Genomic DNA, 18,104 nt, shown 5'->3' on the forward strand with positions numbered 1-18,104 from the left:
ATTCCACCAACTAGTTTAAATGAAAAGGGGTGCAGACCTGCACGCGTAGCGTTCCTTTCCCTTGCGAAGGATGGCGTCTGAGAGGGAAGGTGGTGGTGAGCGGAAGTTGAACAGCGGATGGGCCGAGTGTTGCAGCGAATTGGGCGGTGCGTCCAGTTTTAGTGCTCCAAAGCCGTCCAGCTTATCTGTCATGTTCTCCATTGCTGACATCTAGGGAATAAGAAGATTTCAAAAAGTTGAGAAATTTTTTGTTTCATGTTTTAAAAACTGGATAAAAATAATTCAACCAGAGTTTGTATTATTTACCGTGTTATGGGTTCAATTATAAAGTTTATAAGGGCAGTTTTAATTTTTTGCACGTAGCGTGTGTTACATCATGATTGCAGCATGTTTATGCGTATTAAAAACAGAAAAGAAAGCACTGAAAACAAAGGGACAATTTAAGAAAGAACAGGGAGTGAGGGAAAGATACAGGGAGGAAGCTTTGAGGAAGCAGCATATCAGAGGTTAGCCTTGTTGTTTGTACTCAAGGCATGTCACCTCCTTGACCTATAACACATTCACAAATGCCCAAGTACTGTTTCTCCAGTGCCCCCCTCTCTGTACAACCTCAGCTTCTACTAATGCTTTGTTCTCTACTTCTTACCTTCTTCTGCCAAAGCTGCTGTTGCAAGCCTGCAAACTGGCTAAATGAGGCATTCAAGAGCCATGACTGGAGCAATACAATATAGTTTGTGATACCCCCAACTGATAGCTGCTTCCCTCCCCCCCTAGAAGCTTGTGAACAAAAGAGGCCAGTTATGTAGGAGTTTATTTGCCAAAAACAGCTTACATCCTTCCTTTTTTTAGTGAATACGGGACGGGAGAGACACAGGGACAGACACTCCGTCTCGATGTGTTTATTCGCAGTCTGAGAACGGGTGCAAGGGGGAGCGGGGTGATTCCGTCATGAGACTCAATTAGAGGTGGCATTGTGTTTGGATCACTGACAGGATCACAGCTGAGACGCTCAAATATGAAAAAAGTTTTTGCAGGGCAGCCTGCAAAAAGTTCGCAATCTACGAGATGATGAGATGAGATTTTAAAGGATGAAAAGGAAATCTGTTTGATGCTTAGAGCCTTGTCATGACATCATGTTTTTAAGATTTTGTACCCGGGTTTAGGGTAATTGAAAAAAGGTACCAATACAAAAAAAAAAAAAAAATTCTTGCAATTTACCTTAAAAAAAAACTATGCTGGCTAACAATATGACATCACGCATGTGAGATATGCAAACGCATGTTCATGTGTAAATGTATCTGTCTGCATGTGCACCAGATGTGTGTATTGCAAAGTCACGGTTGATAGAGGACACAGATTTCCAGGTCAGATTAAACCGTTTCCCCAATGAGAGCCCCCCATTCTCCTGGACACAAACACAGGATGTCCTTGACGGACACGGTGTTATTATCTAGCCAGCCAGCCAGGCACAGAGAAAAGAAAAAAAAACTCCGAGGGGTTTGAGTTATTAGCTTGCCTGTGGGCTCCCACTACATGAAACAATGCCACAACTAAGATTAGCGTGGCCAAGAGAGGCAGTTTGTTACAATTCAAATGGTTATTATTCTCTCTTTTATTAATACTATCATTGCTTGTAATCAAGATATGTAGAGGTGGGGAAGGTCTGGGGACAGTGGAACAATGTGACTGATTATCAAAGGGCAGCGATAACAGGCTGTGTCTTCTGAAAAAAGGTAAAGCTGACGAGGTACACAGGCGCCATTCCGTAAACAAAGGAAGAAATCATACAGAACCCTTGAGAAAATAACATCAACACTTTGGAATGATGGCGCTTGGGTCCTATCAATTCAGGTTTAAGCAGCGTGGGAGGCAGGAGTGAGGTATTTTCACATAATACATAGTTTGAAAATAATAGTCAATACTATCTGGGAATAATCAGCTTGTATGCAATACCTGGCGGTCAATTCCCCTGCTTGTTAGTCTCTTGGTGTACTTTCAGTTTAATGTGCACGTAGCATTTACTGTTTCTTAAAAAGAATAGTCTCAAACCAAGCTAGGTCATGTGTGCACTATGTACCTGGGGATGGAAGAGTGGCGGTGAGGGCCGGAGGAACTTGTCCTTCAGAGCTCCTACCGGGTCGAGTAGCTTCCTCTTCTCCACCCTGCTGGACCAATATCAAGGCAGAGGGTTACGTACCAAGGTCAAACTTCATCTAGAATGCCCAACCTCATATTCTTCAATGCATCTACAAAAACGCCTTGATGTTGGTTGTGGAAGTGTCTGGTCTAATCCGGGCTGAAATACCTGTATATGGGGTCCATGAAGAATGCTGAGGGCTTGGCATAGTGCAGTGGTGGTGGCTGGTGTGGCTGTGCCTGGGGCTGCTGGTGCTGGGTGATGGTTGATTGGTGCAAAGACTGTGAATGAGGGTGTGGAAAACCAGATGGAGTTTCATCCTTGATTGAGACCCCTTTTCCACCTCCATAGATGTGGTTCTTTCGATTATGGGGCTCAGCTGGCACACCATTATGACTCCCTCGGCTCCGGCTGCCAATGCTGAGGTCCAATGGCTGTTCTTCACTGCTAGATATTGCTAAATGTCCACTACTGCTCCCAGTACTATTGTTGGGGTTTGAGGTGTTTGTTGGTGTTGAAGGAGCTATCTTGGCCTCCTTGGGTTTCGTGGTGAGATCGAACGGTGATTCTGCTGTGGGAGCAGGAGCTGCCGGGGAACTAGAAACCATTTTGTGCAGTTGCTCACGAGGCGACTTGGGCTCTGCTTTAAAAAACATGCTAGGATTGAGAGCACCTCGATCAGCACTAAAAGGGTAGAGGGTGTTGTGGAAGTTGGGCAGGAACTGGAAGGGAAACATGGAATGATAGGGCAGTGGACCCATCTTCTTCTCCTGATGAAGTCCAATCAAACCTGGACCAAAATATTTCTCTGCAATAGAAGCGATGGCTTTTATGGAATCAGTGGTGGCTGCATTGGAATTTGTGGTGGTTGTGGGCGGGAGGGCTTGCTCATCAGGTGGGGGGAAGAAGGAGTGCTGCGATGCAGAAGCAAGAAACGGACGATCAATCGACAGGTTCCCTGAACTAGACATGGCTGATATCAATGCACGGTTTGTGTCTTCTAACTGGTGTGCCTCTTGGCTTGATACAGTGCCAGACGGCTTCCTTCTTTTACCACTTCTCTCACGCTCACTCTCTCCATCACTTTCCAGGTCAGAGCCATCCCCTGAAGCGGTACCTGTGGTGGTGTCCAAATCTGTCCCACTTGTGGTATTGACATCTTCAAGGTCACTACCGTCAGACATATCTGCCATCTTTGATTTTGGTTTGGCTTCTCCACTAGAAGACAAATCCAGTTTATTCTCCTTCTCTTTGTCTTCGTGCTGACTCAAACTGTTAACACCATTGCCATTTGTGGAACTAACTAGAGACAATGGAGGAGCATCTAGAGGACTCTGAGGCAGCTTCACCTCCTGACTGCTGCTGCTCAGCGGGCTCTTTATCAGTGGACTGGCCGGTAATAAAGGAGGTCGTGGATATAGTGATGGGGGAAAAATACCTGGGAAACCATGTGGGAGGGATGGGAAGCCGTGGGGTCCTGGGGAGAAGGGCAAGCCAGCATGAGGATGAGGTCGGGAAGGAAAGTAGTCAGTGAAGCCTAAACCTGACTGGTTTAAACCAGAAAGGTGGGGATGGTGGGACTTAGCCTTAGCCATGATTGGGCTGGAGCTCATGGGGATGCCAGGGTTGAACATCCCTGCTGGAGAGCCATAATGGTTTTTGCCCTCACAGAAGCGACGGTGCTTGTTGAGGGAGGAGGTAGTGCTGAACAACTGCCCACAGTCTTTACATTTGATCTGGGTGCGGCAGTCAGCATGCATACGCTTGTGGCGACAGAGGTTGGAGAACTGGGTGTAGGATTTGTGGCACACCTCGCCTGGGGGAACAAAAAGATGCAGCCCACCAGGGCCTAGTTAAACCAGTTTTAACACTGTCTCTAACTTTGTATACCAAAGCAACAGTAACATGAACATTTAAATGTAAACGGCTGTTGAAAAAAAGGTTTTAGGAAAGGAAGGAGCTGGTTCGTATGGACAGGATAACTTACACAATCTGAAAAAAAGTGGTCTTGATTTAGTTTGTATATATTTTACTTCCAAATAATTACTGCACACATGTAACAGATAAAATAAATAAAATACATATGTGAGGGCTGTTTTTTCCCCCTTACTGTAAAACACTCCATTTCCAATTTAAGGTCTGTCATGTTGTTTTAAGTTTGACAAAAAAGAGCTTAGGTAACCAGATCAAATCTATTATTCACATTGTATAATGAAATTTATTGCAGGGCAAATACGACCTTTGTGCCTGCAAACAAGCTGGTGTACATAGAAAAAAAAGAGAGACTGGATAATGAGTGAGGTTAAACGAGGTAGGAAAAAAAAGTCTCAAATAAATAAATTGTTATGAAAAAGGTGATCATTAACTTCCGAAGCCCTTACTTACAGCTAAAGGGTTTGACACTACTGTGGATGTGCTTATGCTGCTTGAGGCCTGACGAGGTGGCAAAGGTCTTGCCACATTCAGGGCATGTGTGAGCGCGGGCCCCCACGTGTTGAGAGCGGATGTGACGCTGAAGGTTACTGGGATCTGTGAACACCTGAAATTTAAAACAAGTGTATAAAAAAAAAGCAAGGTATGCCATGACTAACAATGCTAAAAAAATTACACAAAATTCCCCTTTTTGTATTTTGTAAAAACATAAGCAGACTTTTCATTTCTTTGTCTTCTTAAAGAACTACTAACAGATAAAGCCTGTGTGTCCTGTGCACAACTTACGTGGCGGGTATGCTGTACCTTATCACAGTTTTCACACTCAAAGCGCTTGCCACTGTCATGTGACATCTGGTGACGGATGAGGTTGGACTTCCAGTTGAAGGCTTTGGGGCACTGGTCGCACTTGTACTCCCTCTCTTCTGTGTGAACTATCATGTGTTGTCCCAGACTTGATTGAGAAAACACAAACTCATCAGCAAATCAGTCAATGAATCACATTTGTAGCACAATGAATGGGCTGAACTTCACCTGTACTCATTGGGAAAGATCTTCTCACAGTCTTTACACTCATGGACAGGATCGTCGCTGTCCTCACGTTCCTGTTTGAAGTCGTCTCTTAGTGCGTCAAAGATGGAGCCAGCACTGGAGCATGAATACTTCTGATGCCGCCGCAGCTCAAGTGTTGAGGAGAACAGCTCATCACAGTCTTCACAGCGGTACATCTGCTCGTCTGCACGCAAACACACCCATACACAAGGGTTTGTTTAGCCACAACGCAGCTTTCTATATGAATAATACATCAAACATGTACGTAACTAAGAGATATGTATTTTAAAAAAAAAAACATTTCTCATCATAACCTTTTCCGAAGTTTCACTATTGATGTAGGAATTCTTAAGTAAATAGAAATGATTAATAATTAGTTTTTGTAACTTTGTAACTTTTGTAACTTTGTCAAATTGTCAACATTTTAATTACAAGCTAAGACCACCTACAAGCAGCGCTAATCGCTGACATTTAATTGTGCTTTTAATCTGTGCAAAAAATACAACATTTTTCGCTATCAGATTCAACAAACTATCAAAATGTGCAATGCAAAATAAGCTTATTTGCATCTTAGTATGCCAACTCATGTTGGCAGAGATGCAGAACCAAATGTCTAAAATGTATAAAAAGATAAAAACTGATAATAACACTCAGCAAAAAGAAGACTCTCATCCTGTTTTGTGTTTCAGTCGCAGCTGTATAGACAGGTTTAACAAATGGTAAAAGCAACCCCATAAAATGGAAATCAATTAGCAGTGAAATGTAACCGTCATTAAAACTGTTAATTACTTGTTAAAACAAGTGTTTGCTTTAGAGTGTTGGTGTAATAGCACACAGAGGAAACAATAGGGGCTGGTCTTCCCCTTCCATGTTGATAACCTTTACAATACTTCTCACCAACAAGGTCAAATGCATAAAACGCAGACCAGCTCTTTCAATAGCAAGTTCCTGAGTCCGACGCCAAGTTCAACAGATCAGGGGAAAGCCCAGCGGAGTGTCTGTGTGCAAATGCATAAACAAGTGTACGCGTGTGTGCGCGCGCGCACAAGTGTGTGTGTGTAAGTGTGCTTATGTTTCCAAAATGAGCCAAAATGAACAGAGGTAAGCAGGGCCACGGTGGCGCCGACCCCATGGTGATTTCAGCGCCAACCTGCCATACCCTCTTTGGCATGACCCAAGCAGCCAGCGTCTGAGTCGGCCCCCCAGGTGCCCAACATGCCACACACACCCATCCATCAATTCAAGTTGTACTAAATGAGTTTATCCAAAATGACTTACAGTGCATGGCTCACCTGCTTTCTACTGCATGTGGCCGTTTATCCAGCTGGAACTTCTTGGACACATTAAAAGGGCATTAGTGTAGCAACATCAATGTGTCTAACCTTGGGGAGAAGGATAAATGACCTTCTGGTCAATGGACCATTACACAGAGCTCAAACACTAAACTAACTAGCCACTTTGACACCACTGTGTGGACGTATTTCATAGGGAGCGAGCATTTTACTGTGAGAGGGTTGGGTATGATTGCCTCTGCAGCACAAACAACTCAAAATAATTTTTGTCTGCGACATTTAAGAGTGGAAAATATTTTGGACAAAAAATAAAAATAAAATAAAGACATGGTTCATATACAGCAAGGACCTTCAAGTACCCTCTAGGAAAAAGGAACACAAGTAATAAAAGATGAAAGGAAACACCTAAAAGGACACTCAGGTGCGTGCTTGAATGTTAGGATGCACATATGCAAAGGTACTTGCATGTGCATTTCGGTGTGCCTGTGTTTTTTCAGCAAGTCTGGCTTGTGTGGGTTTTGTGGAGGGGGGTGGGGAGGTTAAAGTGGAGACTAATAGCTCTCTGGGAGACGAAGGGAGTCACAATTATGTGCAGTTTAGCAGCTAATCTGGGAGCATGGGTGAGGTCTCAGGGGACTCCTCAAGTCCTCCACTTCAAATTCCTTCTCCGATAAGCTGGACACAGAGAACAGAGCTGCGCTGCCAAACTCCTGCTCAACCCCACTGCCTCACTCCCTTGCTCGCACAAATGCAGGGAGACAGGAAAAACAAATCAGATGCGATCATCACAACGGTGAGATGACTTTGAATCGCTGCTCATCCTTCTATTTCAGTGTTGCTGATTCACATATACTGTAAGCATCTTTAAACACTAAACCATCTGTATGTTACATGTTCTTTTCTGTGTGGCTTCAGCTCTCTCTTACACAACACACAAAGCCAAATACTTTGGCCCTGACACAGACATTTTGGCAGGTGAAATTTTCTCTCTGTCTGCCTCCCTCATGCGCATACTTACAGGCAGATGAATTCAACAAATCATGTATAAGCGTGCTCCATCTTTGACACACTCCTACAACATGTCAATCTGCTTCTTTTCAATAATATAGCTTTCTTTGCTCCTGTATCCCCCCTCCCCCCCCTTCATCTTTGGCACGGAGACCTGTGCATAAACTGTGCATCATGCAGGGTAGTGGTGGGGAGCTGGTGAACTGCACAGCATCTCACGAACATCTTGTTCTCCCTCCACAATTTTCTAATCAATGACAAGTAACAGTAATCAGATTTTCTTTTTTTCATCTGTGGTTCCAGAAAGACTGGAAACACAACAAAACAATGTTACCTGACAACAGCACTTCGGCACAATAAGTCCAAGATGTTTAAAGAAAACGCAGCGGAACTACGGACCCTTTTCCGCTTAAGTAAAGTTTGAAAGAAAAGTGAACAGCTGTCCAAGTTAGATTACGAGATAAAATATTGGACATATTCAGTCTGACATAGGCGGGCACGGTTGAAAGGCAGTGAGTACAGTGAATCAGGTTACCCAGTCAGAGAGGAGAAGGGTGGATGAGAGCACCTAGAAATGTGACGCACTTTGAAATGTGAGCCAATTTCAAGAGGACAGTGTAAAAGAAGGTGTAACGAAGCACTTACGGCACAAGATCTAAAGAAAGGGTCATAATAAAATGCACAGAAATGTATTAAAAGAAAGAAATAAAGGGAACGATTTTATTTATATTGTGTATAATCTTTAACTAATTCAACAATGAGACTAAAAAAGCTTCAAGCTCTAGCATATTCAATTAACTCACAGGTAATTTTTCAATCTCAAAATTGCTTCTGATCATACCTGATCTGCTTTGTAGCTTTCTCTTCATTATTTTTAAGCACTAATTAAATTACACACAGAAACAACTTAAACAGGTTAGACAGAGGCATCTTTCCCCCTTTCTTTTCAGTCGGAACACGGGATTCCCAGGGGTTGAAATCGCTACAGAGAAGTCGCTTCGACGCACGGAGAAACGCCAGGCAGGCAGAGTGAGCGAACATAAATATACAATGCCATCTCAATGGAAACTCCTGATTAGACTGTTTTGCTGAACACCAATACAATGGCAGGCTGCTGAGGTGGGGGGACTGGAAAAGAAGTCAATGAACAATCCATCAGAAAGGCCGACTGCCTAAAAAACCGCTGTAACGGAAACCTCATACCTATATATCCAAGTTTGACCGAGGAAGTAGACTGTAAACCGTCTCAAACCAACAGCCTTCTTAAAGTTGCACACCGGGGAGACACTAATTAAACTCTTGACTTGCAATTTTCACCCTATTGTTTATTTATTTTCATTTTTAGGATAGTAATAGTGTTCTGATGCCAGTCCGTTTTATGGCGATTTCCTTACATTTCCAGCACTAAGGTGTTTGTTTGAAGGTTTTCACTCTGATGAAGACCTGAGGTGGTTGAAACGAGTCAACGTTTTAACTAATATTTCCCGACTAAACGCCATTAATCCATCTCCCCCTCTTGCTCCACCTATGGACGTTTTTTTCCTCCCTTTGCTCCCATAATGTGTTCTTAATAATATGCACGGCTACCGAGTAATTTCTGTTTGATCTTAGCTTTCCGTCAACAGAAAATTTCTACTCGCATAGGATGGAATATGACAAGTGCCAATTGACGCCCTAATACAGCATTTCAGGCAAAGAGGCCCATTATATTGCAGCATTGTAAAAGAGCACAATTCAGACCAGACTCTTACGGGTATCCTTTCTATATTGGCAAGCCTATTTTAAATGACAGATCCAAAACGGCCTTCAACCATATGCTTTAATGCGGGATTTAATTCCATCCTGGAAATTTATGGTTCGAATAATTCACATTTCTTGAGTAGGGAAAAAATCTTGGAGGGAGAAGTGGTGTCTTTTCCTCCAGTTATGGAGTGTGTTGACCGCGAAAGCGGCACAGGATGCAGGTTGGAGTTTGTTTAAAACGTGCGCTAATGACGCGCATTAATCTTACCTTGTAGGTTGGGTGCCATGGATCCCTCAGGGAAAATACCGTCCTTCATATACACTAAGAGCTCCTCCCCTGCTTCAATGTCCCGGACAGCTTTATAATAAATCTGAAGAGAGAGAGAGAGAGAGAAAGGCAAGGGAGACTTTAACTTAGGTCAGGAAAGGATTAATACGTCTGGCCCCCTATATATTTACTGTCGCAGCTCAGGGCCCGCGTGAAACCCAATATTATTCTAATAATATGGCTGGTAACGGGGGTATTACAAATATATAAGGTAAGATACATTATCCTCCTATTGGAACATAATTGATTCTGATCTGTTCACAACATTAAACAATTCATTTTACTAACATACCCCCCCCCCCCTTTTATTTCACAACACAATCAGCTGTTTGTTTAATTGCAAATTTACCCGAACTTTGTGAAATAAAACGAACGGAAATACTTAAATGTTGGTTTCTCTTACAGATGGAAACGTGATCTGCACTCTTGTTAAAAAATAAATAAACACCCGAAAGAATTATATAAGAAATCCAGACAAACGCATTTGTTACAAAAAAAAATGTCATAGCAAAAATAAACAGCCCCGCTTCTGTCGTGCGTTTTTGTTTTACAGCTGCAGCAAACCGGGAAATGTCGGGTCTTTAACTGCACGCGACAAATCACTTTATTGAGGTCATTTGACAAGTGTGCACGGACATAATTTACTGCTGGACACTTGGGTTTCATTTTTTCCCAGTTTTCGTTCAATACAACAGAAATCGGATTCAAGTTGAAGTATTTAAAGGTAAGTCAGAGCCGAGGCCTAAACCAACAGTACAGGAAACCAAGCTGAGCTTAAATCTCGATTCACAAAATACAAATAAATAAATAAATAAATTATAAAGATGATAATTAACATTCAAAGTTTATTTTTTTAAATAATCATCTTTACATGGCACTTCTTTACATGTTGCAGCTCTGTGCATCCCAATTATTATGACACAGCGCAAACAACTTCAGGCGTGATCTGTGAACGCATGGGGGCGCTCTGCACCAGCTGTACACTGTCACCACAACAAGAAGGACAGAAGCACTCTTTGACACATACACACACAAACATACAGAGAGGCTGGGAAAGTAACTTTTCAGACTTAGCGCTCGTCAGATGAGAGAGAGGAGACAAAGAGCAAAGGCCTAAAATCAACGAAAACTACACGCATTATTATTATTATTATTATTATTATTATTATTATTATTATTATTATTATTATTATTATTATTATTATTATTACAGCGTATTATATTTACCACAAATAGGCTACTGTCTCTCTATGCTTTTTCGACCTGACCTTTCTTTTCTCCGTGAGACGGAACAGTTGAGAAAGTTGCGCGGCGCTGCGGAGAGCCTCCAGCTGCAGTAGCACTTCAGTCCCGGTGGAGTTGGCGACACAACCCATAGTAGGTCTGCCCGAGATGGACCGGGGCGCTAGAGCGCACAAGGCCGGGGAGAAGGGGTCGCGGGTCGGTCGGGAAGAGCTGTAGACGGTCGGTGATCGCTCCGTTTGGTTGGATGAAGCCTGACGCTCCTCTGCTGGGTTACTCTCTAATCTAGTCAGTGAGCGCGTCTTTGATGATGATGATGAGTCTCTCCCTCACTCTTTCTCTCTCTCTCTCTCTCTCTCTCTCTCTCTCTCTCTGACTCTCTCTCTCTCTCTCTCATTAGTGATTCCCTGTTGCCCCTTAGTGCTCTCTCGGTTACCCGTCGGCCACTCCTCCTCGTCTTATCTCCAGCCAAAAGGATTGAGGGATCTGCGGCACAGACCCCTCCCCGCATCTCCGATCCCAGCCGCCGCTTTGGCCGCTTGATAAATCTACTATTGATGTAAATAATAGATAAAGCAGCCTGACAGACTCGCAGTCATTCTGTCGGTCACTCTAACACACAAACACACACAGACACACACACTATAGGCCGAACACATGCTTAAACAAGCAAATAGACACACAGACACACAGCAGGCCTTTTAATTTTTTTTATTTATTTTCTTAGTTTAAGTTTTGCTTCGTGCTTCACTTTTGTGGTCTGAGCATAATCTCAATACCTCTTAGATTTTTTTTAATCTAAAAGAAAAAAAGAAGAATTGTTGAAGAAAAGAAAATTTGACAGAGTTGAATGGTTTAAGATCGCATTTTAATAAAACATAAAAAAAAATAGAATTTCGATTTTTATGAGGCTTGTGTGACGTCGTAAAGTTATTTTGACGAAAAAAATATATCGATTACGGATATTGCTACTGAATTATTTTTCAAATATTTATTAAATCGTATTTACAGCGGGTAAACAAAACAAATAAAACCTGTTCAGACACGAGTGTGGGCACTGAGGTAAAAAACAATGAACAGCGTCGCAATATCCCTAAAAGTCCTTTTTTTATTTTCTATTTTTTATGCTTAATTTATGTTGCAGCCCTTTTATGTGTAGTTTAATTTATGATATTAATGACACATCTTCCCGGTTTTATGTCAAGATTATTAATTGCAACATTATCAGAAAATATTACACTTTTTTTCCTTTCAAAGAATACAAGTCAGTTAATAATTAAGAGGGTTTAATTACATTCTTAATTAATATTTGGATGTCTAATTTGAATATTTCTTTTGCCTTTTCTCTTACTCGGTCTCTCTTTCTCTTTCTCTCTCTCTCTCTCTCTCTCTCTGTGTGTCCTACAGTAAGGTCTGATCACATAGACTTGTCTTGACCTCTTCCCATCTCTGTCCAGTGTTCAGCAGACAGATGCCTCATCGATCAATGCCAGCCATAGGGGTCCACAACAATCCCCTACTGTGGCCTAATACACATGCGCGCGCGCACACACACACACACACACACACACACACACACACACACACACTTGCACATGCATGCTTGTCTCTATGAATTGATGGATCCGTCCAGGGGCAGAAGGGCAGATCAAACAGCACTGGAAAGGGCTTCACTCCAAAACACAAAAGATGAAAAGTTGACAAGAAGGTGGACAAGGTTCATCTTTTCCTTAAACCCCCCATCAGCTACCCACCCATCTCACATGCCACTCATAGCTCTCTCAGCTGTTTCCACCTCTCAGTGCAACTTGGCCTTTGAAAAAGTGAATGGGCACACTTGCAGAACCATTTTGACCAATTGTTTGGGGTTATAAATGAATGAGAACAATCTCACTTAGGTGCACGCACACACACAGAGGCACACATTTTGGATGGATTTTAACTGAGAAGAATGTAACTGATACAGTTGTCTGTAGATGCTTACACAGAGAGCCACATTCAATCCGAATGAAAAAATAAGAAAAAATAAGAAATCCACAATACTTTGAATGAAAGTTGTGGAATCACCTGACAGAATGGAGACAAATCTATAAAAACAATGCCAAATTAATGCACGGCCACAAATGTCTGAATTATGATCAGTCATGCACACATTTGTTCATCTTGCATCATTAATGACAAACAACCCCATAACTTCTCCTCTTGCTCTTTAAAAGGTTACTGCCTGCATTTGAATTTGCCTAGTGTGCACATATTTCCATAAACTCATGTATTGTGCATGCAGTTATAAAAAAAGAAAGAAAGAAAAAAGAAAATCAGTGAATGGTCTCTTAAATTATACATTTTAGCACTGAGTGGCTGCACATAAGTGTGTGTGTGAGTGTGTGTGTTTGTGTTGTGTTTGTAAATAAATGATAGGGTCATACCTGCGAGCCACTACACCAAACAACTGGGCAAGCAAACAAAAGCAAAAGCCGTTCGCTAAGTACAAACAACTGCAAAACACATCAAAAAGCAATCGTGCACGTGGCCTTTTCGTGGTCCGATAATTCTCCACAATTTTCTCTGGTGCCCTGATTCTTTCTTTGACATTGTGTGGCAGTGGCAGGGGGCACTGATGTGAAAATCTTAAAAGGATTAGGCGGGCTGGTGTTGCCAGCCAATTGGTGCTTGTCAATCTCGGAGGCCCCCGTGCGTTCAGTCTCTTACGCCTGGTACCAAGCCCCCTTTCTCTCTATCGGTCAGACTTAATGTCTGAAGCTTAAATGGACACACCAGCCTGTCCCCTTGGTGTGACAGGGTGACAGGTGGCAGATCAAGACACCAGGATAGAGAAAGGAGACAGAGTCGGCAAGGAACAGGCGGCTGGAGACGGAGTCAGGAAGGGCCGCGTAGGCAGGGATTAGAAAACAAATGAGAGCGGAGTGACGAGAATGTGGAAACACGCAGACGAATCATACGGGCGGATCTGGCTACTGTCATGCTGCTTAGCTTCTGGTGTCATCTCACTTAAGATTCCCATCCTCGGTTCTCCTTTGGAAGCAGATTGAATTGACAGTGAAATGCGTATTAAGTAACAGCACCAGTATTTAATTTGCAGAAACTGGGACAAGAGTCAGCAGAGCAAAATGTAGCAAAAAGAAAAAAAAACTGTCTCTGTGTTATAAACAGAAACGGAGAATTATGCTAATACGTTGCAGCAGTGTAAGTTGTGGTACACGCATTGCATGGGGTTAGGGTTAGGGCCTAGTTAAGCAGTTGGGGTTTTATAGGCAATGGCTGGGCATCTTTCCAAAAGGATCCGATACAGCTCGCTTAGGTTTGAGAGAGAAAGAGAGAGCGAGAAGGGGGTGGTGGGTGGGGGTGTTTGGGTGATAAGAAGCAAAAAGAGAAACTGCTGCCGCCACAGAAGAAGACTGCGCCTTGGATAACGGTTATTATGGGACTCAGGAGTGTCAGACTATTCCTCAGCCTCTTTACATGGGTCAGTTCTTAACAGCACTGGCAACCATCCCAGCCACAGACACACAATGAAGCCATTCCTTGGTCATTACTAGCACACACTTTTCTCCAGCACACACACACAAAAACACTCATTCACACACAAAAAGCCAGCATTTACTCTTAGTAGACGGGAAGGAATAACTGCCACCCCCCACTCGTCTCTGCCTATTTCAGTGTGGTGCGACTTCCTTCGTATGTGGACAACGGATTCAACTTGGACAATGTTGTCATGGCACTCACCTGGTCTCCTGTGAGATGACAGGCGGCGAGGTTCTGCTCCTCAAATGATGGGGCAGAGCGGACGTATTTGAGCCAGCTGTTGCCGGCGGCATCTGGTCCCGTGTCCAGTGAAAACTTCACGTTGCCCATGTCATCCACCACCTGTTGAAAAGCAACAGGTTAGATATTAAAAAATAAAAAACAGAATTTTTCAACGACTATTCAATTGACTTGATTTAATCAAGTGATTTTTAGTGTAGTTGTGCAGTTGGTGTGTTTACATGGATTAAATATTTGTGTGTGGGCCAAGGGTTTGATGTCATTTAACTTTAAGGTACACAGAGCTAACATGTCAGTGGGTGTTAGGGCCATCTAACCTTGTCAATCCCAACAACAAGAAGAGGAAAGAGGGAAAAGAGGAGGGAGTACACAAACGGCGGTGTCTTTTACTTGTCTAAAGACTTTCCCTGGCACATATTGATCACCCTTTGTAACCCCTGCAGACCCTTGAGACTCCAAGAGTGGGTTTCATGTTACCTGCTTTCACAGAGAATGAAGGAGGATGGAGGTAGTGGTGGAGCAGGAAGAGGAGGAGCAGAAGAACAGAAGAGGGGTCATTGTGAAGTGAAGAGTGAGGGGGAAAACCAGGAGCAACTAACCATGCTTTATAGCTTTATAGCTTTATAGCAATGAGAAATAAAGGCTCCCAATCTAAACTGATTCCTGAAGTAAAATGCAAAATAATGACAATTTTGGAAAGACAGCAATTTTGCAATAAAACTCTCATTTTTTTTAATATTAGACAGAAATTTGCGCATATATGAAACAGAACCAGAAATTGCTGGAATCTTTGGTGGTGGAAATTTGTGTTTGCTTGGTGAAGTTGGTCGGTTCTGGGAAATCTGGAGCTGGCAGAAACTACCGGGCTCTTCTCCACATAGCTGATGTGAGCCTGTGTGAATCCTCCAGGAAGACCTGGCCTGAGACTGAGCAACTCCTCTAATTACAACCACCAATCAGCCTGGCTTGAGTTCAGCCCTGACTTCTAGTATGACACGGTGCACTCCTAATCACAGTCAAATGCCTGCTGAAGGAAATCGAGGTGTGATGGAGAAGAACCAACAAACCCTCTGACATTTTTAGATGTGCAAGGTTCGCGAACTTCTCTAACTGCCTGCTTTTCTAAAGCCATGCTCATGTTTTTTCCCCTCCAGCTCGTAAAGTGTGAAGGCCTATGTTCTTGTTGTTGAATGCACGCGGAAGGTGTATTTTTGTGGGCGGGGGTGCAGGTGCCAAGTCTGTTGAGCAAATATGTAAAGGGTCTGGATGGAGGTGTGGAAGAAACGCCATGTGCGTGCTTGTACAAATACGGCAACTGTTTTAGGCGAATGCATGTATGCACGGCTAAGGCAACAGCTTGATGTAACAGCATTGCCGTGCTACTTTCAAGCCAAGGTGTGAGTTTACCGAAGTAACTACAGTAACTGCGCCTTCTTTAGAACAATGATGCCTGTTAGCGCCTTGGCTGAAAATACATATTAATACCTAAAGGTGTTTGAAAACCCCGTTCAGCGAGGCTAGAATGAAAGCTGCAGCTGCTGGTTGTGTGTTGTGTGTTTGTAAGAGTGTGGAAAGAGACAGTTTACTGCAAATCAGTTGCTTCTATGCATTCCCTATAACTCACACTCAGATATTCAAAAGCCATATATATATATATATATATATATATATATATACAAGCCAATGAAAAAATCTTCTCTATTCCTCATGCTCCTCAGATCTACAGCTACTGTCTCCTCACTGTGCACTTTAAAGTCCAAGCACTTGGCCTGACAAAGGCAAGGCCTTCATTTTGTGTGTGAAAGCAGTCAGTGACATGCTCACCTAGTCTTCCACCCAATATATTTGCTGGTGGAATCAAAGTGCACTTGTCATGAGATTACAAGGTAGCTGCAACAGGTATCTTAGGTGTTTTATGAACACATGGAGAAAAGCTGCGATCCAGGTGTAGAGTGTGTGCGGTTATTAGTTTCTTTTTGGGCACATGCACATGTGAACACTGCAATGTCTACATGTTGGGCAGAGTTGTATTCATACCCTCTCATTTTGTCGTCCCCCCCCCCCACACACACACTCTACTACATCACTCTCTCTCTCTCACACACACACACACACACACAGATCTGATCGTGGATTTAATGAGCAGCAGACCTGTGTGTGTTCCTGTATGTGTGTAGTCTGGGAGGCCTGCTAACACCCTGTCTCGGGGTGGAGGCCTGATTTATAAGGCTTCAAATGAGGGGCAACAGAGAAGGAGAGCCAGAACAAGCTTGCGGCTGATTGTTTGTTTATTTACCTTTACCTTTTTTCACCCATTCAACCTCCTCCATCCACATGTAACATGGAGGAGGAGGAGGAGGAGGACCCGGCTGGAAATCATCAACTCCACGTGTGAACAAATTTCAACCAAACAAAGCAAGCGGAAAAAAAACTCGGCTACTCAAAGATTTCCCCAAAGCTTCTCTCAGTGATTAGAATGCAGACACTGTAGCTGTAATGATATCAGAAAAAGTCTTTATATTACCAAACCCATCTCCGCTGAATGTATGGTAGCTGTGCCTTAATCTTATCACTCAGTTTTCAGTTCTTCTCATTTGTTCAAAAGGAGAATGAGCTGGTAAATTATTTTGATCTCAACCTCTTAAAGATTCTCTTGAATATCCTTCGATCTTTTACCAAAGATCATACACAATTAACCGGTTTATTGTAAAACCATCTATTTATTGCTTTGGTATTTGTAGATTTTGTAATTATATTTAATCACTGAGATTGTAGAAGTTGTATTCATACAATAATGTATTTTTAAAAGACAAAGATCCATCTTACCTAGTATGTTTGTTCACACATTCATTTACTTCTACATCACTGATATACTGTACTACTCTCACTGAAAACATTTTAAGAAAAGCAATTTCAGAACTTGACCTATACTATGAACAGTATTACAAAATGACTCACTTGACAGCATGCACACACAGACACACACCAACACATTCATGTGCACAGAGACACAATGAGACTTCACTGAAAGAGAAGCAGCTCTAAGTGGACAGGATGCAGAGCAAACTCCACAGGAAGCTCTGATAAGAGCACGACACTTATACCTCTCCTCACAACACAAAGGGGAACCTTTGACAGCTAGGAACCTTTAATGGCTGTCTCGGCATGCCCTCTCCTCCGCCAGTTATATCTGACGGATGTGTGTGCTGCACTGGGCTGAATTAGTGGCGGAAAGTTGCTTGTACGGGTAGACGTTGGTGACAAGGTATATATTATTTTCTGTTTGACGAAGGACAGAAAATGGAAATGGCAGCTCGGAGTGCAGTGGTGATTGTGATTTTGATGTGAGCTTGAGATAGAAGCATGTGAGACATAACTCCTGGGTTATTGCATGTCTCTGAGGGAATATTTTTACAAAGTGTGATCTTAGTGCTCCGTTGCACACTGATGTGGTGTTCAACGTGTGAACACGCCCTTGTTTGCATGCATTTGTATACACGTGTGGTAGAGGACCAAAAGGTTTTCTCGTTTTGAGCTCTTTATTTTTACCCCCCCTCCCAGAAAATAGAGAAACGTTTGTTTTTGTTTC

The 18,104-nt window shown here is 42.8% G+C and overlaps 1 protein-coding gene across 1 annotated transcript in view; it reads right to left on the reverse strand.

The window, feature by feature from the left end:
* The window catches only part of prdm16 (PR domain containing 16), a gene marked incomplete at its 3' end in the record, with an annotated part of 167,353 nt that overhangs the window by 4,058 nt on the left and 145,191 nt on the right, over window positions 1–18,104 (reverse strand). Inside the window, 8 exon segments of the mRNA XM_042213585.1 lie at window positions 38–210; window positions 2,078–2,165; window positions 2,306–3,986; window positions 4,523–4,676; window positions 4,856–5,021; window positions 5,102–5,303; window positions 9,431–9,533; window positions 14,477–14,617. Coding sequence (XP_042069519.1) covers window positions 38–210; window positions 2,078–2,165; window positions 2,306–3,986; window positions 4,523–4,676; window positions 4,856–5,021; window positions 5,102–5,303; window positions 9,431–9,533; window positions 14,477–14,617 — 2,708 coding nt within the window.

Source organism: Haplochromis burtoni, unplaced genomic scaffold (assembly GCF_018398535.1).
Source record: "Haplochromis burtoni strain Fernald_Lab_line unplaced genomic scaffold, NCSU_Asbu1 Contig_458, whole genome shotgun sequence".
Taxonomy (NCBI): Eukaryota; Metazoa; Chordata; class Actinopteri; order Cichliformes; family Cichlidae; genus Haplochromis; species Haplochromis burtoni.